The following is a 25,217-nucleotide window of genomic DNA, read 5'->3' on the forward strand; positions in this document are numbered from 1 at the left end:
GAAACACTGACCTGTACTTTGTGAGCTAAATGACAGTCTTATAGAGGATCCTTTTGGTCGATCTAAGCTGCAACCAGTATACTGAGAAAAACATAAAAATATATAGTGCCCAGTCCTGCCACCCTTGACATCAATGGGAAAAAAAACTTCCCACTGACATCAGTGAAAGCAGAATTGAGTCCAAAACTTTACAACAACAAATCATTAAAAACTTTGCTTAATTGCCCCTCATTTTCTTGTAAAATACGCTGCACATATATTTTCAAGATTTAAAGGAATACGATGTTTTGAGTTAGAAGAACACAGAGATACTAGACAAGTGATATTCTCTAATCAGCTAATTTTTTAATGATCTGAAACTCAAACAGAGTTTGACCAGTTTTCTCTATACTTTGCAGAAACATTCTCCTTTGCCTTACAAGCCAAACCAGTTTTCCAAATGAAAGTTTTTGTAGCTGGCAGAGGCTAATATACGACTTTATAATACAAATAATAAAGGAAACTGGCTGCAACCTTAACTCCAGGGAACCTAATGCCTCTCCATAATATTACTGGAATGCTTATTGTTCCTTAGTTATTTTACTATAGTGGGATCATATGGTTGCCTTTGTTATTATTATGAACATTAGATTCTTGAGTGGTCCTGACTGAGGATAACTAGGTCTGTTGTCTATAAATTATTGTTCCTGGACATTACAGTACTACAAGAGTACATTTTTTTCAGTTAAAAAATAAATAAGATGAACCCCAGGATTCTCGCTGGTTGGATATTGACCCTTATCTCAGATCATAAACATAACCTGCAGAAGCAGAATCTTTCTGGGATTCTGATTCTAAAGGAGATATTGTTTAGGGACCTTGTTGTACATGTCCTCCCCAGCACCACCTTTGGATGAATGGAGGAGAAAAGGCTGCCAGCTAGAAGACCCAACATATAGTCACTGCATTGCTGCCGTCAGTCACACCATCTGCAGCAGCCAGTGGTGGTGGCCACAAATGCAGCGCAACAGCAATGGCAGGTGGTAATGCTCACCGCTGCAGCAGAAGCCTGGAGCAATACGCAGTGACGACACAAAGCAGCATCAGCGGGCAGGGCTCAGTGACACAGAGCAGCAGCAGCAGTCAGTGGTGCCCAAGGAGACAGAGCGACATAGCAGTACAGGGCGATGGTGCCTGATGATGTAGAATAGCAGCAGTCGGTGCCAAAGTCCATCAGTGAAGCACAGCAGCACCCAGTAACTGTGTGCAGAACATCAGCAGGAGGATACAGAAGAGGGGGAGCAACAGCAGCACCCACGAGAGGAAGAATGGAAGCAGCGATAGCAGTTGGCAGCACTCAACAATATAAAGGAGGGGCAGTAGCACCAGGAAGATGCAGATTATGGTCTGGTATGTTGGGCCTCAGCTCATATATATTAGTCTAAAGTTGCTCTTAATACCTACATATGTTTTAATACCTACATAGCCTTCTGATAGTATGTCTTCCAAAATCCAATCACCCCATTATGCCTTTTAATACAGATTACAGTGACTTTAATTGAATCAGCAAAACAACAGCAAAATAAGTAACAGCAGAATAATCCTGTTAGCCAAGTGAGAAGTCCTTGTTTATAAGCAACACTCAGTCCTCTCCATTCTTATGTTCACTCTTCAGGTTGGATACTCAACTAGTGCAAATCAGTAATGCTCCACTGAAGTCAACTGAGTTTTGCAATTTATGTTAGCTGAGGCTCTGGCCTTCAGCTGCAACAACTTCCAGCATGTGTTTTAAACTCTGCCATGCAACTGTTCCTGTCCTTAAAACAGCAGTAACAACACACAGGTGCCAGAGTTCTTAAATCTCAATACACTACTATTATCAGTGTGGATTAGGCAAATGAATTAAGCGTGACCTGTGACTCTAAATGTTTATATTGCCTCTATGGTGACACTTTTCAGAGTAACAGCCGTGTTAGTCTGTATTCGCAAAAAGAAAAGGAGTACTTGTGGCACCTTAGAGACTAACCAATTTATTTGAGCATAAGCTTTCGTGAGCTACAGCTCACTTCATGGTGACACTTAACATCAAAAGTCCAACATTCATGGTGAAGGCTGACACCTGCCCTGAAGTGGGGCTATTTTGAGAAGAGATGTTAGGATGAATAGGAAAGCCGTGCAGTGCTGTCAGTTAAGGATGGAACGTCCACATCCACTGTGAGTTGCCTGGCGTTTGTCACAGTGTTAACATAAATTAAACGTGCATTTTTGTATTTCTGTTTTTAAAGGGAAATATTTCTCTAAATGTTATTCTGAAGTGATTGCTATAAACTGCAGCTGTGTTTGGTTCTTTGTTTGGGATTTTTTTTGGCCTTAGTCTATATAGAAACAGGCCCCAAAAGAAGTTTTCTTTCTAAAGTAGTTTGGCAAAGAGTACAATTTTCAAAAACACCTAAGTGAGTTGGAAGCATGTCTCATTTTCTAAAGTGACATAGGCTCCTAATTCACATTAACTGTTAATGAAACTTGGACTCTTAGGGTGCATCCACGAAGCAACTCTCCACCCTACCCTTAGAGTTCCTATGGGTACTGCTCCCCTGTCCAGGGTTAGAGTTCCTGTGGTTAGGGTACTTGGATCTAAGATTAGGGTTCCTATGCTTAGGGTACTTGGATTTAGGGTAAGGTTTCCTATCGGTAGGGCTCCCCAACATAGGGTTAGCATTCCGTTCTGGATAAATGCTTCATTGTTGGGCCAGAGAGTGGGCAAGTATGTGAGGATGACTCTTTTGCCCAGTGGTTAGGGCACCAAGGTGGGATACCCTGGGTCCTCCTGCTCCAAATCACTCTTTCATTATTTATGTCCCGTGGAACAGTTAGGTTCCCAGTGGGATTTACAAAGCAGGTAAGCAGACTAGGTGCCTAATTCTCATAGAAGTTCAATACATTTGAAAATCTGGGCCTAAGTCACTTTTGAAACCTCTTATGTCACTTCAGTGCTTCTGAAAATGGTACCCTAAATCTGTATTCCACAAGCAAGGTGAAATTGTATAGGGAGATTATCTTAATTTTCAGATGTAAGCTGCCTTTCTGCTTGGCTGACAAAATGTGGAAAGCATAGGCCTAGTAGCTATTGTAGATCAGAGAAGGGGAAATGTATTTATATTTTTAACACTACTCCCTCCACCTAAAAAGTCTGAATTACCAACACTGGCATGAGTCACCAGTTGTTGGGAGCTACTGATGTTATAGGCTAACCGAGTGCTAGACCCAGAACATAATAGCAATAAAATAATGGTCACCATGACAAAAGAGCTATGTCCTGTCAATGTGACTTTTGAGGACAGATGTTTGAGGCCTGTGGGGGGAGATAAAGTATTGTCTATAATGTGTGGTGTAAAAGAAATGCAAATGACTGTAGAACAAAAGCAGTGAGAGGATCTGATTATTTTGGTTGAAATAACTTATTATGTATGGTTTGTACTGCATAACAATAATTAAGGTTGTATAGATTTGGGAGTAGTAGTGTAATAATACAGAGAAATAGAATAATTTCTCTAATGGCTTTGTTGATACAGAAGAGATACTTAAAGCACAAAATGACAGAAGGAGTTCATGAATAATGTACTTTGTAGCAGGGGAGAAGGAGGAAAACAATTTATGGAATGAGGGTGACTGTAATTTTTTTTTCTAAAATTATATTGAATGCAAAATCTGGGATTACAAAATTGAAGTGTTGTGATGGCAATGCTGTAAATAAAGTGGGAACTCAGATGTGAAATGTAAGAGAAGAAATGAAAATATAGGGCCAGATCTTCAGCTAGTATAAATATCCATAGCGCCAGTGACTTCAGTTTAACTATGCCAGTTTACACCAACTGAGGATCTGACCCATAACATTTAGCTGTAAAGAACTACATTTTCAAACACTGCTGTGTACAAGTGTAAGCAAGTGCCAATACAAAATGTGCATGTGTAATTTCTGAGGCTTTGTTTGACAATTAAATAAAAAATAACACAACTATAAACAATTATATTCTCTCTCTCTGATCCCACTGGTTTGTTAGACACTCAGTTTGTACATACAAGTACCAGTTGGCATACACAAATGGGTGTACACACAATTTTTCATATACAGTTTTGGAGACCAGTCAGAGGCTGTTTAAAAATTTAGCTGTGAATAGGATATAGGAGAATATACTATATAATAATTCCAAATGAGATCACCTCTCTAGGGTGAAACATGGCAGCTGCCACATTGCACCTCAAACACTACATAACAGGACAAATAGTGGAGAGGAATATCCTAGCCAATTGAACCTACAGAAGGACTGCAGAGAGGCAAGAAATCATTACCTTACACTGGAATTTGAATAGGTAACTAAGTGAACAACACATATTTTGTGTGGGGGGGTGGGGAGGTGGGGGGGATCGATCTAAGATACGCAACGTCAGCTACGAGAATAGCGTAGCTGAAGCTGACGTACCTTAGATCGACATAGAATCACTTACTTCGCGTCCTCACGGCGCGGGATCGACAGCCACCGCTCCCCCGTCGACTCCGCTTCCGCCTCTCGCCGTGGTGGAGTTCCGGAGTTGACGGCAGAGCGAGCGGGGATGGATCCCTGATAGATCGATCACTACCCGCCGATGCAGCGGGTCGTGTAGACTTGGCCTAAGTATCTAATACTCATGATTAAAATTCAGATACCCAATTAATGAGTACAAGTATCTATGCAATCTTTTAGTCACAATTCTTCCATGGGTGGTGCAACTAGGGCCAGCTCCAGGCACCAGCGTTCCAAGCAGGTGCTTGGGGCGGCAGCGAGAAAGGGGCGGCAGTGTTTCCGCGGCGGCGGCAATTCGGCGGGAGCTCCTCCATTCAGCCAAATTGGCGGCAGCTTCTCCCTTTTGCCGTCCGTGGCGGCAGGTTTTTTTCACTGCTTGGGGCGGCAAAAACTGTAGAGCCGGCCCTGGGTGCAACTATGTACTGCCCCTTACCCAAAGCACTGAGCAAACACTCATTCTTAACCTAAGGAACAAATACTTTGTTTTGTGAATTTGCAAAGAAGTGATCAAACACACACACACACAAAAAGTCAAACTGGCATTAATGTGTTAATGTATTAGTGAAAATGCAATGTCTGTACTTATAGCTAACCCTTTGAATCCTATCACCTCAATAGCCTCCTGACATAATATGTGTTCTGGCTTAATTCTAAACTAGTATTTCCTTGTGCCTAATTCTAATTTGTTGCTTTTTAATTTAATTTAGTTGCCACTTGTTCTTGTATTATGAAATTAGATAAAAAGATTGATTGGCCTTCACTTTACAGTATCAGTCATTCATTTTCTAAACCTTATTATATCATATCTTCTTTAGAAAGCAGAAGAATAGCAAATGAGCTGTCAGAATAGTTTCTGAGATAATTCATGCTGGGGTACTTTGTTATCTTGTGAAATTACACTGTGCTAGTCTGAGGAAAAAGGGGTGCACTTTCTCTTTAACTATTGTAACATTAAACTTGAAAGCAGAATTATGTCTCTCCCAATTTGCCAACAATTTTTAAAATGAAATTTCAAGCCTTCAGCATGTTGCAAATCCTTGTTCTGTACTTTGGTACTAATGTTTGTAATATGACCTTTACATTAGTAGACAGGTGGGAAAATACATGTATTCTATCATCTGCCTAACAACTCCCTATCCGAGTAGGCTGTTTTTATGTCAGTTGTGCGACCTGAACATTGGAATAACTGTTTCTACATTGAACTGATCTGCATTTAAACCAGTCGCTGGATGGGAAAATTCTGGTTGCTAGAGCACTGTGTTAAAACAATCCCTTTTTGGTCAAATCAGTTCATTTCTGGACATTCATTAGCCCAAACATGGAAGATCTGTGGATCCCTTGAAAAATGATTGTGTGCTGATGTGTGAAAGAATCCTAGAGATATCTCAATGGAGTTATAATTGCAATTATACCACTTACTTGAGATGTAATTTGCTGGTCAGGTGATAGGCCCTATTTGCTTGAACTTTGTAAGTGTGCATGACTGTGTAATATACTCTGCACAACAGTTCAGAAGCAATAGGGAATGCAGAAAGTAGTACCCCATGTAGCTCAGTGATGTGAGTCTCGGGGAACATACTACATCCATTTTCTAACAACTGTATCTAGTCCCTATTTACTTTTTGGTGAAACTGAGCTTGAGTCTGATCTCTGAAGCCTTTATGATTTGGTTCTTTTCAGCCAGAGAAATGATGTTCCTCTCCAGGTATCATCATGGCAACTGACATAGGGTCTACACTGGGGAGGGGTGGGGGAGAGATCGATCTAAGTTACGCAACTTCAGCTACGTGAATAACATAACTGAAGTTGACGTACTTAGATCGACTTACCGTGATGTCTTCACCATGGTGAATCGACTGCTGCCGCTCCCCTGTCGACTCTGCCTGCGCCTCTTGCCGCGGTGGAGTACAGGAGTCGACAAGAGAGCTCTTGGGGATCAATTTATCGTGTCTAGACTAGACGTGATAAATTGACCCCTGCTGGATTGATCGCTGCCCGCTGATCCGGCAGTTAGTGAAGACATACCCTGAGTGCAGATAGGGCACTCAAGTAATATTCTCTAGATTTCCATGTCTAAACCGGTGATGGAGCATTCTCGGTAGGGTCCTTGGCCCTGGAACTTGTTCTCTCCACTGTTCTACCAGATCCTGAGTCTGTTTGTGGAGTTAAGTTCAACTCAGGGTTCTTGGGCGTCCTCTTCTGAGAGGGGACCATGATGTGTTGTATGGGGAGGGAATTAATAAAGTGAGGGACTTTGGGGTAGAAGGAAATTCTCTAGTTCTCTGAAGAAGCACACTGGATGTGTGTCTGTTCTCTCTGTGTCTTCCATCAATAGGATTGGTCCTCAGGGCATGGTATAAGGACTATCTTGTTTATCTGTTTTTGCCTGTGGGATTGATTGTGGTGGTGGTATAGTTTTAAAACTGGACAAAATCTCTAATATTGACATTGTTCAACAAGCTAGATGGATAAATAATATTTTGCTAAATTTATCTCTAAGATGTAGAGATGGAAGAATTTTTGAATAATATAAAAACTAGAGCTGTCGATTAATCACAGTTAACTCACGCGATTAACTCAAAAAAATTAATTGTGATTAAAAAAATTTATCGCGATTAATTGCAGTTTTAATTGCATGGTTAAACAATAGAATACCAATTGAAATTTATTAAATATTTTGGATGTTTTTCTACATTTTCAAATATATTGATTTCAATTACAACACAGAATACAAAATGTACAGTGCTCACTTTATATTATTTTTATTACAAATATTTGCACTGTAAAAATGATAATAAAAAGAAACAGTATTTTTCAGTTCACCTCATACAAGTACCATAATGCAATCTCTTTGTTGTGAAAGCGCAACTTTCAAATGTAGATTTTTTTTATTACATAACTGCACTCAAAACCAAAACAATGTAAAACTTTAGCGCCTACAAGTCCACTCAGTCCTACTTCTTGTTCAGCCAATTGCTCAGACAAACAACTTTGTTTATATTTGCAGGAGATAATGCTGCCCGCTTCTTATTTATAATGTCACCTGAAAGTGAGAACAGACATTCGCATGGCACTTTTGTAGCCGGTATTTACATGCCAGATCTGCTAAACATTCGTATGCTCCTTCATGCTTTGGCCACCATTCCAGAGGACATGCTTCCATGCTGATGATGCTCATTTTAAAAATAATACGTTAATTAAATTTGTGACTGAACTCCTTGCGGGAGAATTGTATGTCTCCTTCTCTGTTTTACACCCGCATTCTGCCATATATTTCATATTGTAGCAGTCTCGGATGATGACCCAGCATGTTGTTATTTTAAGAACACTTTCACTGCAGATTTGACAAAATGCAAAGAAGGTACCAATGCGCGATTTCTAAAGATAACTACAGCAGTCGACCCAAGGTTTAAGAATTTGAAGTGCCTTCCAAAATCTGAGAGGGACAAGGTGTGAAGCAGGCTTTCAGAAATCTTAAAAGAACAACACTCTGATGTGGAAACTACAGAACCCGAACCACCAAAAAAGAAAATCAACCTTCTGCTGGTGGCATTTGACTCAGATAATGAAAATGAACTTGTGTTGGTCCGCACTGCTTTGTATTGTTATCGAGCAGAACCCGTCATCTGCATGGATACATCAGCATGGATGTCCCCTGGAATGGTGCTTGAAGCATGAAGGGACATATGAATGGCGCATCTGGCACATAAATATCTTGCGATGCTGGCCATGCAAACGCATGTTCTCACTTTCAGGTGACATTGTAAACAAGAAGTGGGCAGCATTCTCTCCCAAATGTAAGCAAATTTGTTTGACTGAGCGATTGCCTAATTGAAAAATACTATTTTTCTTTTATTTTTACAGTGCAAATATTTATAATAAAAAATAAATATAAAGTGAGCACTGTGCACTTTGTATTCTGTGTTGTAATTGAAATCAATATATTTGAAAACATGGAAAACATCCAAAATATTTCATATAAATAGTAGTCTATTATTGTTTAATCACGATTAATTTTTTGAATGGCTTGACAGCCCTAATAAAAACCTACACACATTTTGGTCAAGATTTTTTTTTAATGGTTTGCAAAGATTAAAGTTTGGGGGGGCACTTAGTGGGGAGGAAGGGATACCTTGAAAAAATGTGCCTTTCTATATCTTTATTTTGGAATTGTAAATCCTGAAATATGTACTGATAGGAATTCTTATCGTGCTCATTACTGAGTAAAATTATATGGCCTGTGTTATGCAGCAGATCAGACTAGATGATCATAATGATCCTTTCTAGTCTTAGAATCTGTGAATCAACGTAATATCTGAGGAATAATACCATAATCAGAGCTGGTCTTGTGGGACTATCAGCTCAGACAAAGTCAGACAGCACGGGAAATCTTCCAAAAAAACTTGAGCTCATGAGACTTCCAGCATAAAGAATTTCAAACGAACATCCCAACAAAACCTTATGAAATTTATCCATCACTACTTAGGAACATTTTAACTGGAATCAGTTTAGCTGCGGTACTAATTTGATTACAGTAATTTAGCTCACTTTATTTTAAACTGAATTTCTCATTCTATTTGAAAAGAAAACAAAATCATACTGAGTTAAAGTTCTTTGAACTTGATATTGGAATCAACTATTTTTCCATAGAAAGAGTAGAATCCTTATGGTTGAGTACTGCAGAGAGGTCCATTAATCCTAAACATTCATAATGCACCAGATCCAAAATCCATGGAAGTAGGTGGAAAGACTTCTGTTGACTTCAATGGGTCCTGGATCAGGTCATTAGGTGGCAGTGTGGAAAATATTAGCAGAATAAGGGTTAAAATTTGTTATTTCTTCTTTTTTGCTAGTCTTGGAATCTCATGCATTTCTCAAATATTGGAGCTCTAGCAGCTCAGATGGTGAAAACTTTTTGCACTACTTCCCAATACATCCTAGTGACACCTGCTCTTTATGGACCTGATCAAAAACTCATTGAAGTTAAGGGAAGGCTTCCATTGATTTTGGTGGTCATTAGAGCAGACTCTGAGCAACCATCCAAGAAACAACATATGTTGATCAACTTTAAAGTGGCCACAAGGACAGGGGTTTGGTTACTGGAGGTAGCCACTAGAATAGATTTAACTATAATAAAAGTGAATATCAGATTATGTAGTAATTCCTCTGGAATTTCTGACAATCTGCTTGCTCTGATCAGCAACATTTTAAAGTGCCAATGCTTCATAGCACTGTAAGCACATAGCATAAAATTCACCTAAGCGGAGGGCCCATCCAAAGCTCTCTGACTCGCCCAACTACAGTAGAACCTTACAAGGAACTTTTTTTTAATTCTACTCTTGCCCCGCAATTTCCACTCCCACCTGCTCCTGCATTGTTTCTTGAATTTTTATCTCATTCCTGCTGTTATGGCAGTTGGTCCTATGGGAACCCAGTCCCACTGCAGGACTCTAAAATTGTCCCAGTAATGGCTGGATGAGCTGCTCTCAGCAGATGTCTCCCCACTCCCTGCACCCCTGTGCAATAGGATGGGAACTCCCTGACCCTGCCAACTCACCCATGCAGAAGGATCCGAATTCTTATGCACCTCTATTAGTGGATGAGCAGCCCCGGTGTCTTCCCCTTCCCCATGCAAAGGGATTAGAAACTTCCAACTCTCCCTGCAAATAGCTGGAGAGACCCTGCATCATCATACACAGGGGATGGGAAGCCTCCATGCCTCGCCATCCCCAGGCATGGGCAGGGAGACCCCCCCCCCATTGCCATCCTTACTTCTGCACTGTTGCTGATGGTGCTGCTGCTGCCTTCAGAGTTGGGTGGCTGGAGAGCGTTGGCTGCTGAATGGGACGTTCATGTTGTTTTCAGTGCAGGAGGACTGGTTTTTAAATCCTGCTTCTGCCCCACAATACCCATTCCCACTCTTGAATTTTTAATCCTGTTCCCGCTATTATGGCAGCAGGTCCTGTGGGACCCACAGGATCCCAGTCCCACTGCAGGGTTCTACTCCCAAGGCTCATGGTGAGTCTGTGCAGCAGGTTGGTTGGTGGGTGTAGATGCAGTGGCCATGCAGGGGTTGCAGAAGGAGATTCTACCCTGGCCCTTATCAGTGCACTTGGAGAAGAGACCACATGATCTAGGAAACCAAATCCACTCCAGAGGTATGTGTAGTGATTGAGTTGCAGTCCTATAGCCTGCATCCATCCTGGGGAGGATTACATCTTCTCTAACTTAGTTCCATAGTTCCTTCCGAAGGGCTTGATTCCGTAAGGGCTGGGCATTCTGACCTTGATCCAAAAAAGCTGGATAAGCATATGAATAGTCTTATTGACAACAATGGGGCCATGTCTACCCTATGGGCACCACAGTTATGGAACTGTAGCGCTACACTCTAGAAGATTCCTTCAGCAACAGAAGGGGTTTTTTTTCCCCAATCACCGTAGAGCTCCATCTGATCGAGCGATGGTAACTAGACTGACAGAAGCATTCTTCCGTTGATCTAGCTGCATCTACACAGGGGGTTAAGTTGACACAGTGACAGTGCTCAGGCTTAGGATGGTTCGTATACTTAAAGTTAAGCATGCATTTAATATACTACATTTTGTGCATTATATGTATGTAATTTTAAAACACTAGTGTAAGGAAAACGAAACAAAATGCAGCTGTTCTTTTTTTATTTTACCACTTACCTAAAGAAACTTTATCAAGGCAAAAATCTTACATTGTAACACAGAAAAACAAAACAAAACGGGCAGAAAGTAGTTTACCATGTGTAACTGTGTATAAGAATAATGTAAACAATAATCACCATCTTCTGTTCATTTAAAGCTCTGTTTAGAGTTCAGTCTTAAATTTACAATACAACAAAGTATAAATACATTATTTTTCAGGACAGATTTGTTTCTTCTGATGAAAGTAGATTATCTAGTGCCCCAGCCTCTGCAAAGGGGAAAAAGAAAAAACACAGTCATTTTCAGCAACAAATAGTTAAGTGCAAAGTTTAGTATTAACAATTAATTCCTAAAAATCAGCCTTAGGATTGCTAAACTTTCTTACTTTGCTTCCCTTCAACCACAGATGAGGCAACAGGCTCATGCTTTTCATGGCTCATTTCTAGGCTATTAATAAGTAATAACTTCCTGTTATAATTTACACTATTTTAAATAACCTTCCACATCAACCTTGATGTTTTGATTCATATCATAAGATTTATTATTGTTTGATCCTGCAACTGGCTCAGACTGGGCAGACCCCTGCACCGAGCCAGTTTCAGAATTGGGGCCTAAAAGGCCAACTGTGATAGTGACCTCCAAGAAATCACTTGTGAGGGTGTTGTTATAAATATGCCCCTTTTCTTTAAGATGGAAGTATATGAATTATCTGAATCATTATTGTTTAAAACATTTCTCTAAAATGGATTATTTTGAGAAAGAAAATGCATAAATCAATATATTTATTGTAATAAACTGACATTTGAGTAGATGTGTAAAAAGCATTACATATTTTTAAATCAAATAATGATTGGCCTACATATTCATGTCAAGATTTTGCTGGTAGCCATTGTTAGCTAAAAATGTAGCATCACTTGCTAATATTCTGTGTTTTGTAGCTTTGAGTACCAGTTCTGCATCACAGAAAAGCTATTGTGCACGATCCAGGGAATTTGGGTTTTGTGTAGTCTCAAGGTTGATTGTAACAGTAAGGAGGAGCATGTAACTGTGCGATCCAAAGAGTAGACTGGTTAATTTTTACTCAGAAAGTCACAGTTCAGCCCCTGGTTGACACTTGACCCCTGGGGCAAGTAATTGGTGTACTCTCTTTACTAGGTGCATATTACTTATCCCTCCATGCTGGCTCAGTTTGCAGAGGTCAGGGCTCAACCTATTCCCCAGCCATTCCTGCTCACCTGCTGAGGAGGGTGCTCCAACCCCCACACTGGGACATAGCTTACACATGGGAGTACAGAAATGTCTCTATTGCACTGGTATATAAACACCAGCTGGCAAATATTAAATCAGGATCTTGTTGAGCTTCCATTTAGCACTTAGAGACTGAGGCCCAAATAATCCTCTGGATGGGAACCCTAACTCGTTTGCAATAAGCGTGCGTTTTCCTTCACATGATTTGTTTGGAGAAGAGGATCAATACCACTGATCATGGATGTCTCAAGAGCTACCTTCCCTGAGCCATTTATGCTCTCAAGCTGTTCCCAACTTTTGGGTGGATTCACCAATACCGACTTTCCACTCACCCATACATAGGCTATTCAAGTGAGGAAGTAGGGTCCTCAGAAAGTTATTTCAAGTGTCTACCCTGTAAATATGGATTTGGACAGATGCTCAACGTTCAGTTAACAGAGAGGAACAGCACTGAAAGATTGGGAGAATGGAGATTTTTAGAGCATTGTATGAATGTTTGGAAATGTTATTTTAGATCCATGTAATCTATCAGATGATTAAAAATGTTGAGTGGAAAAATACTTGTACTCCACCCAGTGACTAAGTAAACATGCTCTGCAGGAACTGGGAAGAGAAATGGAGCCACCCTCTCCCAGCTGCATAATAAGCCTCCAGAGACCAGTAACTCACCTTGCAAACAGATCTATTGATTTTAATAGGTTACCCTCTGAAAGCTACTTCTCAAAATTAGGATAGAAGATTTGGGCCCCAGTTTTGCCTATTTGACATTTCTGTAAAAATGTTGATTGTTTTTACAAAAAAAGGAGGGGTTTTTGTGCAGTTAATCCACATTAATGTTATTATACAGCAAAACCAGGGTTATCTGGAAAACTCTTATCCCAAACATGGTCATGTCGTACTGTGACCTCTCAGAGATCTTGAAAATCCCTTCAGTTTTCCCAAACTTTGAGTTAACTTATTCAAACATGCTCCATGAGATTCAGGTAAACTGGGATGTGCTGTGTTTGAAAAACATTTGAGAAAGTCCAAAAGCAAACCTAAGATTTTGTGCCAGAGGCGGGACATTTGAATTATTCTCAATCCCTGGAAAGGGCAGTTCTGCTCAAAGATCCTTAACTATACCGTTCAGACACACACAGTCTCTGTAGACTATGCAATGTAATTTAGTCAACATTGTTGTTGTATTTTAGTATTTACAGTATTCTCAGGAGTGAATATTTTTCTGAACCAACAGAGATCATTTTAGAAAAGGATGCCAAAACTGTCCAGAGTTAAATTTATAAAATTCATATAATCTTGAAGTTAGACTGTGAATCTTTTCACAAGTGAAAATAAATGACAAATGTATCATTCCAGTGCATTAATTAACACAGCATCCGTAATTTTATCTAACAATAAATTCATTGCTATGAAAGTGTCTATAATTCATTATAGTCAAAGGTAGGGATTTATAGAGAAGGTATGTGACAGAATTGGTGACTTTTGAATGAAAGATTCATAATGCTTGCAGTTACAATACATGCCTTTAACGTTCCTGTTATTTTTTCCTCCTAATGCAAATCACTTTCTAAATATTTTGAATGTAGCAGAGTTCAAAGGAGCAATTCTATATTGGCTGAAAGTTGAAAAAAGGTATATTTAAATAAATCAATTTACTTTGCCTGAAATTTTCTGAAAAATGCACGAAGACCTTCAAAGTTATAATAGAAGTTTAGTAGCCACCCAGGTTTTCCCTTTGCTTGATGCTATAATAAAGGCATAATCCTTAGTTAGGCATCCTTAGAGTTCTCAGTCTTGCAGGTCCTATAGATAGTTCTCCAGTATTTCACAGGGAGTTTCGCCTCTGTTTGAACTGTTGCCACACAGGTACATGATGTCACAATTTCAGGGAATATGACTTCACCACTGTGTCCCAATGGAGGGAAAATTTGTTTTCTTTGTCACTGTCTTACACAAATGTAAAACAACTTGATGATAAACTTTGAAACATCTCCTTTTATTCAGTCTTTTGAGTAAAAACATTGACCCTATTGAAAGATAGTTCAAACAGTTTTAGCAGTTGTCATCATTTTGATGGTACCTACAGGCTCCAAGCAGGATCAGGACCCCTCTGTGCTAGGCACTGTACACATGCATAATGAAAAGATGGTTCCTGCACCAAGGAGCTTATAGTCAACATCTCAATCCTGCAGCCACTTAGTCATATACTTAATGTCTTGCACTTCTGTGACACTACTTGTATGCTGAACTTTAAGCATCTCCATAAGTTTTTTGTGGGAGCAGGCTTTAAGTAGTTTCTTCCAGATATCAATTTATTAATATGCATATTCAGTGATATTGTTTCAGCACATTTTGTCCTAGGAGTTATATCAATCATCATCAGGACCATTCTCCAGTGATGCTCAACGAAGTCACACAATTTAAACATGAATCTACAATTATACATTCAATCCCAGTCCTGCAGCTCTTATTCAAGAGTTTTGTCCAAGTAAGGATTACAGAATTAGATCCGCAGTGACTGAAATAAAAAAAACTGTACTTTTAAATGATTGAGAGCTTTACTAACCTTTAAGATGCAAGTAAGTCAAAAATTCAATTACTGTGCGTACAACATTGTCGTCAACCGCTGGTCTCCCAAAATTACCTAGAAAACATTTATGGGATATTATTTAATGTACAGATAATAGAGAATGTATCAGCAAATATTCATACTGTGACTAAAGTTGTAAGAGTTCAGAAAAAATCTGTGAAACTACATTTCATTTTAAAAGTTCAGTGGAAAAACAGAGCCAGATTCTCTTCTGCACTGAAATATGTTTGGTGCAAGAATTGGGTGACATCAGGGAGCTTGTTACAGCTCCCTGATTCTGGAGCTTCTGTACTGATGTAAGTTAAAGCAGCCTTCAGGGTATTTGGTTTACAGTGCTTGTAAGGTCCTCCAGGGCCGTCTGTGGAACTTGTAAATTCTGCAACACCAGTCAAGATGTTTATATCTGAAGGGACCTCAGAGGCTCAGATTTCCAGAGAAAATGAGTGAATAAATTTGGACATTATTTTATTAAAAAAAATAAATAGTCCACTGCATTAGTTCCCCTTGAACATGTAAACAATTACCATTTTAAGACAACTTTATAAGAAGCCACTACATTCCACAAGTGAAAGATATGTTTTTCAGAATACCCGATTCAATTCCAGTGAAGCTTAAAAAAAAAAAAAGTCTTCATTGACTAGGGTCTGCATGAGAAATTTCAGGTGCAAAGGAGATTTTCAGAGTTGATGGAAGGAGTGTGCTTAAATGAAGTTTATAACAAAGATTGTAACTTAGTTTAGGTCCCATTCTGCAAAGTGCTGAGCACTATCAACTTGGGGTGGCTTCACTGGGAATTGAGGGCACGCAGCAGCACCTAAGAAGCAATGTGTGCAGCTCCACGATGTATAGTTTCCAGATCACATATTTACAAAAGAACGGTCTACATGTCCACAGCTGGAAAACACCATGAGTCTGTCAGAAGTATTACTAGATCAGAGTGCACTAACTGTCCCTTTCATCAATATTTCAGAGTAGCAAAATATTATACCTGCTTTGCTAGGCACCAACATTTCAGTAAACAATTCTAATTTTTTTTTCTGTACAACCATAACCAGAAATGAACTAATTGTCTTCAACAGACTTTTACAACTTATGGGAGGCCTATCAATGTTCTCCTACTAATAAGGAATAAGCAAAGAACCTTACCTGAATTTTGGACCTTTGTTGACTATCAGATGTGTCTCTATTGTACTGTCAGGGTTTGAGTTAGATTGTAAGTTCCTTGGAGCAGGACTATCTTCCCCTGTTAGTACAATGCTGAGCACAGGAATAACTATCAGCCTTCTCTGGATTGGAGTGAGAAATGGATCTCATTTTGAGATTCCCTAACAGAGGACTAGATCATGTCTTTTGATCCATGTATAGGGCTCTTTCCATGTGTGGATCACTCCCTCACTATACAGAGGAGAGTCACAACAGCTCCCAAGGCTTCTTCTGGACCTCATAAATAGCTATTAGAAGGAAGCAAGCAGTGGGTGGAACAGACAAAAAAAAAAAAAAAAAAAAAAAGGTAGATCAAGAGAAGGTCCTGAGGAGACCTGTAGGTTATACTTAAAAATTCACACACCCCCACCCACCTACCCCTAACTCAGTCATGGGGAACCCCCTCCTTTAAGGGAAGCCTCAGCTGTGCTACCAAGTAGCAAGGCTAGAGATTCTGTAGCAGCACAGAGCCTCCATATGTATGGTCAGGGAGGAGAGGCTGGTATATCGTGCTCTCCCAATGGAAGACGTCAGAGGAAATGCTGATGGAAATTTTACAACATTTGCTGCCTTAACATGGTGTTACCATGTAGGTGTGATCTAGATATGAAACTGCAATTCTATAAAGCAAAAGCTACCTGCTGCTAAGCTGTAATTCTGTTTAATGATGAATCAAGAGAGAAAGTTGGTTATATCAATGTTTAGAAGTGTTGTGTTCCTGTTAATAATGTCCAGCTGAGTACCTGCTTTAACTCATTGACTGTCACATCACTTTTTATATGTATTTTTTATGATTACAAATTGATATCCAAAATTCTATACAAAGTATTTAAAATAAAAAAACCTCAATAAATGGCAACTAAAAAACAAAGTTTGCCTCTGTAGAATCTCCCCAGCTGCCTCTAGCATCATTCACCCTTTGTCTAGGAATGCAAGCCGAGTATTTGTTAGTTCAATAAAAAAAGTTTCAGATATACCAAGAAAAGGAAGTGGCTTTCGTGTTGGTCTAAATATTTGCTTAGAGAAAAATAAGGTGTTTTGAACAAAGTAACATTTTTGCATACCAACACATAGGAATTAGAGGAATAAAATTAAATGATTTAGGATGTACATTTTGAACCATTACCCTCAGCATAAAGTAGAAAAAAAAATGTACAATACAAACAAGGGTTATAAAAACAGGAAGGTTTCAGAGTAACAGCCGTGTAGTCTGTATTCGCAAAAAGAAAAGGAGTACTTGTGGCACCTTAGAGACTAACCAATTTATTTGAGCATAAGCTCTCGTGAGCTACAGCTCACTATAGGGATCTGATCCTGAGAAGTACAGAGCACTTAACTCCCATTGAGCTCAGAGTTGTGAATGTTCAGCACCTCTCAGGATTAAGGGCCTGTTCTAAAACCCATTGCATTAAATGGAAAGACTCCTACGGACTTCATTAAGCTTTGGATCAGGACCTACGTCTTCTAATTGAAAGAATTTGTATAATTTTCCATAATTAAACAATTATACTTGAGATGGGTTATGAAAAAATCCATTTCTCAAATCCAGCTCTATACAGTTTTCAGCTCTATGTTGGTATGATAAAAGGGGTCTCCTGTTTCTATACCTTTCCCTAATCTATGATCTCCCTAATATTGTCTTTACTGATCACACTCCTGGGCTAATCAGTTAGGACTAAGTGTCCAAAAGGACGTGAAAGCTTTGTTTTGAACATAAAGAAAAAAAAAAAAGGTAGGTTTTATAGTAAAACATGTTAAATTTAGATAAAATTAAGGAAACTCAAAAGCTTTTGTCCTGCCAGTCAAATGTATGACTTTGCATTTTGAACTATTGGAGGCAGAATACACATAATTCAGGTCATGATCTCCAAACTCTGGAGACAAATTTTGCTTTCCTTTCTCATATGAATACTCTCATTGACTTCAATGGGACTACTCATGTATGTAAAGTACATTGTCCCCTTAAATGGAAGCTTAAGCTTGCTTGCAGGCAGTACAAATAACTCAAATGTAGTAAATAAAATGCTGTATACAGAAGCACAAACTCTTGGGTTTCATAATTTCATTACCTATTTTTATGTCCTCTTCAGGCTGTATCTCACGTTTACCAGCTAGGCCATGTTTGTCATTAAAAGATCTGTGATTATCTACTGCATCTGTTAAATAAATCAGAGATGAAGAGTTAATTTCATTTACAGTCTCCAGCCTGATTTTCATGGATTTTATTGAGATGGCTATAAAAAAAAAGTCTCTTCTTGAGCTCTTTTCATTTGTGCACGAGAACATGATGGGATTGTTAATGGAATGATGTACAATTAGTGAATCAAAAGAATCATTCCTTAATAAGCTTTTTTTTTAATTGTGTGTATGTAGTTTATATCCATTAAGGGCCCATCCTATATTGCTTGCACTCCCAAACTCTTCCTGAATTGAGTGGGAGTTTTGGGTGTACAGGGAATGCAGAGTTGGACCATTCATGTGTAATTTAGGAATGTAGTTTTGCTATTCTTGCCTCTTTAAAACAAAAAAAAAAGGTGCTAAGTAATGTGTTTAAAAGTAAACTGCTATTAGTTTACATGAATAACCTCCAAAAGCTCTCTTCTCTCCCCCTTGCAGTGGGCATTTCCTTTATCAGTAAAAGCTGATCAATACAACCTGCAACAGAGGATGATGCCTATTATCCAGTCTTAGAGAAATGGCACTCGGCAAATATATGCCCCCATTACAGAATGTCATGTATGTCTTTCAACACAGTCTATTCTGGCATTGCTGCTTTAACACAAATATACTTACAAAAGTTTTACAGAATCAATAAATACATCAAAGATGCATACATTTGTATCCCAAGGTCAGTTACAAAAGGTGAATAAAGGAAAATATATGATCCTTATATGGACAGCAGTATAAATTATCTGTAATGTTTATCATAGACTATAGAGGGTGAAACTAGGCAACCCCCAGTAATATTTAACATAAAAAGTAGTAAAGGTAGGTATAGATGTCTGTATGTTTTATGCCTCTCAGCATCTTGAAAACCTTGGGTAAAAATAAATGACAATTATTAAATCAGCTACAAATAGTTTTAAAGGAAGGCTTTTTAGCCTATTTGGGACACCTTCACTTTTCATCTCCATATTTTTTTGGAAACCTGAACTTTACATTTTCAGCCTCTCAGACATTGGTGTTTGTTTTTATTTACAAAATGGAATTAATTATTTTCCTCTTGTAAGTTACTGATATTTACAATCTCAGAGAAAGAAAAGGAGTACTTATGGCACCTTAGAGACTAAAATTTATGTGAGCATAAGTTTTAGGAGAGTTTGTTTTGTCCAAGAATAGTATCAGAAGGCTATACATAAAAATGCCCAGATGCAGATTTAGGATGAAATCTTGGTCCCACTGAGTTCAGTGGCAAAGCTGCCACTGATTTCAATGGGGCCCAATTTCACCCATAGTATTTCCCCCTTGATTGACCTCCAAAATTCCATAAAATGTTATAACTACTTAGCAAGGCAAATGCCCTTAGATTCTATACAATTAGTGATCATTATTGTATAATTGGAGGTAAAGCTACTATTTTAGAGTAATAAGATGTTTGCCATCTAAGAATTACAACTCACTATCACTAAGGAACTCCTAGAATACCCAAATGTGTAGTTCCATATGATTTAGTGCTTTTACATGGTATTGCTTTTAAAGAGGAAGCTTAAATTCTATTTGTTTCTATCCCAGGCTTCAGATGTGTAACTAATTGAAGGTTCTCTGAAATAACGCTCTTTAGTTTTATGTAATAGCCAGATTAGTGGGTAGCACACTCTTAGTAGATAATAGGCTCAAGTGACCATTTTAAAAATATAGAAAAATTAAATATTTGACTTACGTGGCCCAAGTAGGTAACCAGCACTATTCAAAGTCCAGCCCCGTTTTTCTTTTGCCTTACAGAGGGAAAAGTGCAGGTAGGTTATTTATTGAATGATTTACATAATACTTTCTGAAAAACACACATACACAAACATGAATCTGGGAGGTTGGTTTGTGCAAACAGATTCATTAGGGTTTCTAATGAGCTGATATGTTTTATTCATCAAAAAAAGTGTTATTTCAGTTTGGGTAAAACCCTGGCCTCACTGGAGTCAATGGGAGTTTTGCCATTGACTTCAGCATGATCGGGATTTTGACCCTATATAGACGAAAGTGCAAATCACATTAAAAATTTCTAATGCAAACTTTACAAGTTAAAATAAATGTGACCTGCTCCCAATCTGCTTTACTGAAAAGTATAACTATTTCCCTCTAGATACTTGTTTGGATTTACACAATTTGTCATTGTGTCTCAGCTGTTTATATTTTGTAAGCTTTATGTTAAAAAAAAAAAAAAGCATTCCTCGTTTTTTTCCTAAGTTAAAATGGCCATTCATTGAACTTTACTGTATAAAACTAATAACCCTTGTTTTGTTTAACTACTCTGTAGTACATTTGTCATAATTAGATGAGTATTCAAGTGTCCAATATTCCCAATTGTTCATCCACCATCCAAAATATTCTCGGGCACTTGCTTTGTTTTGCTCAGCCCTGTATCTACCCAGAGTGCCCGTCAGTGTAGCGTGTACTGGTACTTGTCAGCTGAGACGCTGAGTGAGCGTGTCTAATGGATAGAGCCCCTGTAAATGAAGTTTATACTTACTGATAAAACGAGTCCAAATGTCTCCGAGAGGGTGGCGCAAAGGATTAAAGAGAGCAACAGGAGACTAGTCCACCTCCTCATCTGAAAGTAGACCACAAACGCTCGGGGTTATTTGCTTTGCCTTCCAGTTTGGGATCCTAGGTGTGGGGGTTAAAATGGACTTAGGTTCCCACAGGGACCTGATGCCTTAAGAAACATCGAGACAGGAGGAACTTATGAGAAGGAAGGGTGAGTCCCGTGCATCTGAAAGTTCAGGAAGGAACGGCAGAGAATGTCAAATCCTAAAAAAGCAGGAACACCCCCGAAGTTGGAGACGGAACCTGACCTCACAGGGGCATGGAGACAGGAGATCAGCCTTTACAATACCTGCCCCTTTCCCCCACTTCTACACACAAGTCATTGCAGTCACTAATATGGGGGGGGGGGTCAGAAGGGAAGGCGTCCAGGGTCTAAGATTTCATGTACCTGAAAGTTAAATACTTTTCAGAAGGCAAAGAGGCTAAAAATAAGGGGAAAGTACCTTGAGTTGGGGTGCGCTGGTCTGTTCTTCACTGCGCGGGTTCAGTCCTGGCTGGCAGTGGGGCAGGGAGCTGTCCGCAGGCTGCTCTGGGGAATGGATGTTCACAGCTGGGACTCCTCACTGCATGGCTCCGGTGCGCTCACGGAGTAAGGGATGCAATGGAGTGGGGGGGCTGCAGTGCCTGTGAGCCCAAGACCGCTCCCCCTCCGCTATTTATGGGTTGCAGCGCAACTTTGCAGGCGCGGCTCTCTCCCGGGGGAGAATCGAGAGCCGCCCACATCCCCGGGTCATTTCCCCTCGCCAAGTCACTGCATTAGGAAGGGCAAAAATTACAGCAATTCAATTAGAGGCATTTGGAAGCAAGATGTGGGCTGCAGATAGATAACAGCCTGGCCAATTACCTTTCATTACGCTTGGGTTGGACACTGGCTAGCAGTTGAAAAGAGCTCTGTTCTACTAGACAGCCTGGCCTGACTTCTGTCTTTCTCCTGAAACTTCAGAAGTTCTTTGTTGTTGTTTGAGAATAAGGAAAGGTAAATTGAACACAGCTCCCTCTTTGGAGAATCGGGTACAGAAGCAGAGCTAAATGGAAAAGGCTCTGTATTATGCTGGCTAATAACACTCGTATCCTTGTCAATTACAGTATTTGTTATTACATTCAAGAACACAAAATCGTCGTCTGCCCTTCTCTGCGAGCCCCATGAGTCTCTCTTCAGTCCAGCCACTATCGGTTTCCTTTAAAATTCCTTTGAATCAGTCTGTTTACTCTAGCTTCAGAGCAAAAGGAACTGGAGGAAAACTGGGTTATTTTACTTACTTACAACTTCAAAGTGTTAAAGGGGGAGCCCTTTTGAAATATATTCTGTTTGTTTCTTGTCTGGACTACATTTTGGTGACATTTTGCATCTAAAATGTAAGAAACTTTTTCACAAAAACTTGAGGAAAAAAAAACACAAACTCACCCCACTACCTATAATACCCCACATGTTCACTTTTGGACATTTTAGTTCGATTGGTTTTTCTTATCTTAAATATGGTTATAGTCAGTAAAGTGATGATAAAAGTAACACAACAGGGATTCCAAATTTTGTTTCCCTCAATGATTGACAGATCAAATTTTCTCAGTTTAAAAGGCATAAACTGAGTTTTCTAACTAGTAGGTCCTGCAAACTCCTTTTGAGAACTGAAAACGACGTGGGGAGCTTTCTACCTTACCAGAATTTTGCTGGTAATTTAATTGTATTGTACAAGATAGACTAGACACTACCTCACTCTTCTACAGTTCCTAGGATATGCTGTGCCAAAGGAATAAACATGTGGAAGGAAGGGGTTTGAACAGTGTGAGATACAGTATCCCTCATAGGTTTAAAGGCAGGTAGTGTTTTTACTAGAGTGTAGCAAAACTCAGGATAGAGGAAGAGGTCATATCTTGGTCTAGATCTCCCCCTACCTGCCATTATGTTCTCCCTGTGACAGGAAAAGCAGGGCTATATTAGTTTAAACATGTCACTAGAACCCTGATGTAAAAATGCATCTCTACAGTCTTATGTGGATAATTTGGGTGTAGTTTATTTCTTGCGGTATTTAAATATGAATGCACATCAATGTGAAGAGTAAACTTTGCAAATCTTATTCAACACTTCATGTCATTTACTGGGGATATTCTGTCAGCCAGGACCTGCATGACCCTTAGAACTCAGACCAGATAGATGTGTAAAAGGATCTGGGAAATAGCAAGATAATTTTTGCAAAGTGCCTTTTATTTTAACTTCTCCAGTGAAGCATTTTTTACTGGAATTGTCTAGCCTTCATCAGTTACTTTCATTTCTAACTTTGAGGCTATTGTATGACACAAAATGTTTTCTTTGTGTATTAAAATAAAAGGACAAAGGTGTGAAAAATTAGATTTAAGCAGCATTATAATAAAAATGCATTAATTTTGCTATCTTTGGCTGCATTTGTTCTACATGTCCCTCTCAAATGTATTTGGAACAATATATTTTTAACTTGTGACTCTTATTCTCTTTTATCAGCATAATTCTTGCATCAATTTGTCAAATCATGTCATAAAATAATCTCATCTTTGTTGGAATCAGAAGTAGATGAAAGCCTCTTTATACTCTCAAAGGTTTAATCCATCATTTTGCCATTATACATTTTGTCTAAACCTATATCTTCAGGTTAGTGTCAATTACATAATTTTACCAGTCATTCCTGCAACTGCTGTTCTTATTTTCTCAATTTTCCCTGTCAAGAATGTTATTAGTCTTTATTATTATTTATTATTATTCTGTAGGAATTATAAACCTTACTGCTCCGGCAGAAGAATTGGAAATTAGACTTAAACCTGCTTTTCTATATAAGCTTAAAAAACAGCCATTTGTCTGGGTAAATGATCACTTTTATCACTGGGGTGATCTTCTCACATGTCCATTTATTTATTTATTTATTGGGTGGAAAGGGCTTCATGTAGTTTGCAGTGACTGTCAAAATTGTGTCTGGTACTGAGCAGAATTTTGCCATCAGACAACACTCTAATGGGCCTGATCCAAACCCCACTTAAGTCAATGGGAGTCTCTCCATTGAGTTCTGTGGGTTTTGGATTAGGTCCAACAGCACAAATTTGGAAATAAAACTGCATCTAAAAATCTGTAATTCTATACATGAGGGATTGGATGCTTCTAATTTATTGTACAACTGTCTCTCACAAAAAAATACATAGCTACTGTATTCTATAATATATTGCATCTTAAGATATTACTTTTTAAATAAGTGGTATTTCATATATCAGAAGAAAAATGCGCTGATATTTTTGGAACAGTGAAAAAAATTAAACCATTTTTCCTCGGCAAGTCTTAGAATTGTGAAACAAAAACATGACTTGGTCTAGTGAATTGTTGTAGTGGCTGCCCTTTGTCCTGGAGGCAAGGGAGGTGCGTTCAGGCTTCTTGTTTCTCGAATTAGCAGGTTAGCCGGGCTTGTAGCAGAAAAACAGAATGCTCTGTCCCTAGGAAAAGTCAGCTCCTTGTATTGCTTGAGTCACTTGTTTTTCGCTAGCACTCTGTAATACTAACCTTGAGATATTCCACTCTTTATTTTTCACCAATCTGAGGAACAGCCATTTATTGTTACTCCATTTCCTATAACTAGTTTTCAATATATTGTAATGGTGGGAATCACCAGGTGGCACTGTTACACATAATTTTATACATTCTTCTTACTATCATGTTAGCAGTTTTTGAATACCAGCTGTGCAGTTGTTAGTTTTGTGATGTAATTTCTTGTGTGGGGAGCTGTTGCACACAGCAAGAGAGTCTGCTTTCTGCTTTAATCTAACTAGAATCAGTTATTTGTACAAAGTTGGCTCTGGTGTTTGGGCTGAGATTTCTGAAAGGGAGGTTTGCCAGCATGCTCTTTATGACCACCTGTATTCAAGGACTGCTGTACATAATGTAAAATAAACAACATGTACTAAGGAAATACCCAAACTCTGCATAACTGATTTGTCCTCCAACCAGAAACCAATTTGCTAGGCCCCAAAATCTATTACCATTAAGGAGAGGGGCTGCAATATGATACAACTTTGCCCCTTATCCTGCGGTGATGTGTTTCTCTTAATAGAGTCTTGTGCAGGTTAGGAGTTTTACAAAGCCATTAAAGGGAAAATTTGTAGACCTAGTTCCTGGTTCACCACTGGTATTCCAGTTTTTGTCAGTATATCACCTTTGATTTCAAGAGAGTTACACCATCAGAAAACTAGAAT

General features: G+C 38.9%; 1 protein-coding gene across 1 annotated transcript; it reads right to left on the reverse strand.

Annotated features, from left to right (window-relative positions):
* Positions 1-11,201: 11,201 nt before the first annotated feature.
* GAL (galanin and GMAP prepropeptide) lies at positions 11,202-21,727 on the reverse strand. Its single transcript, XM_074956898.1, has 6 exons — positions 21,455-21,727; positions 20,935-21,015; positions 20,131-20,185; positions 18,320-18,406; positions 15,024-15,101; positions 11,202-11,477 (listed from the first exon to the last, which is right to left on the reverse strand). The coding sequence occupies exons 2-6, from the start codon at positions 21,013-21,015 to the stop codon at positions 11,425-11,427; spliced, it is 354 nt and encodes a 117-aa protein (XP_074812999.1). The 5' UTR covers positions 21,455-21,727; the 3' UTR covers positions 11,202-11,424.
* Positions 21,728-25,217: the final 3,490 nt, after the last annotated feature.

Source organism: Natator depressus, chromosome 6 (assembly GCF_965152275.1).
Source record: "Natator depressus isolate rNatDep1 chromosome 6, rNatDep2.hap1, whole genome shotgun sequence".
Classification (NCBI taxonomy): domain Eukaryota; kingdom Metazoa; phylum Chordata; order Testudines; family Cheloniidae; genus Natator; species Natator depressus.

Excerpts from the sequence above, each read along its gene's own strand:
- GAL (XM_074956898.1), bottom strand. The coding sequence starts at position 21,015 with ATGAGGAGGTGGACTAGTCTCCTGTTGCTCTCTTTAATCCTTTGCGCC. Across the intron at positions 20,186-20,934 it reads CATTTGGACTCGTTTTATCA|GCAAAAGAAAAACGGGGCTG; the intron begins GTAAGTATAAAC and ends TCCCTCTGTAAG. Across the intron at positions 15,102-18,319 it reads TGAAGAGGACATAAAAATAG|GTAATTTTGGGAGACCAGCG; the intron begins GTAATGAAATTA and ends AATGTTTTCTAG.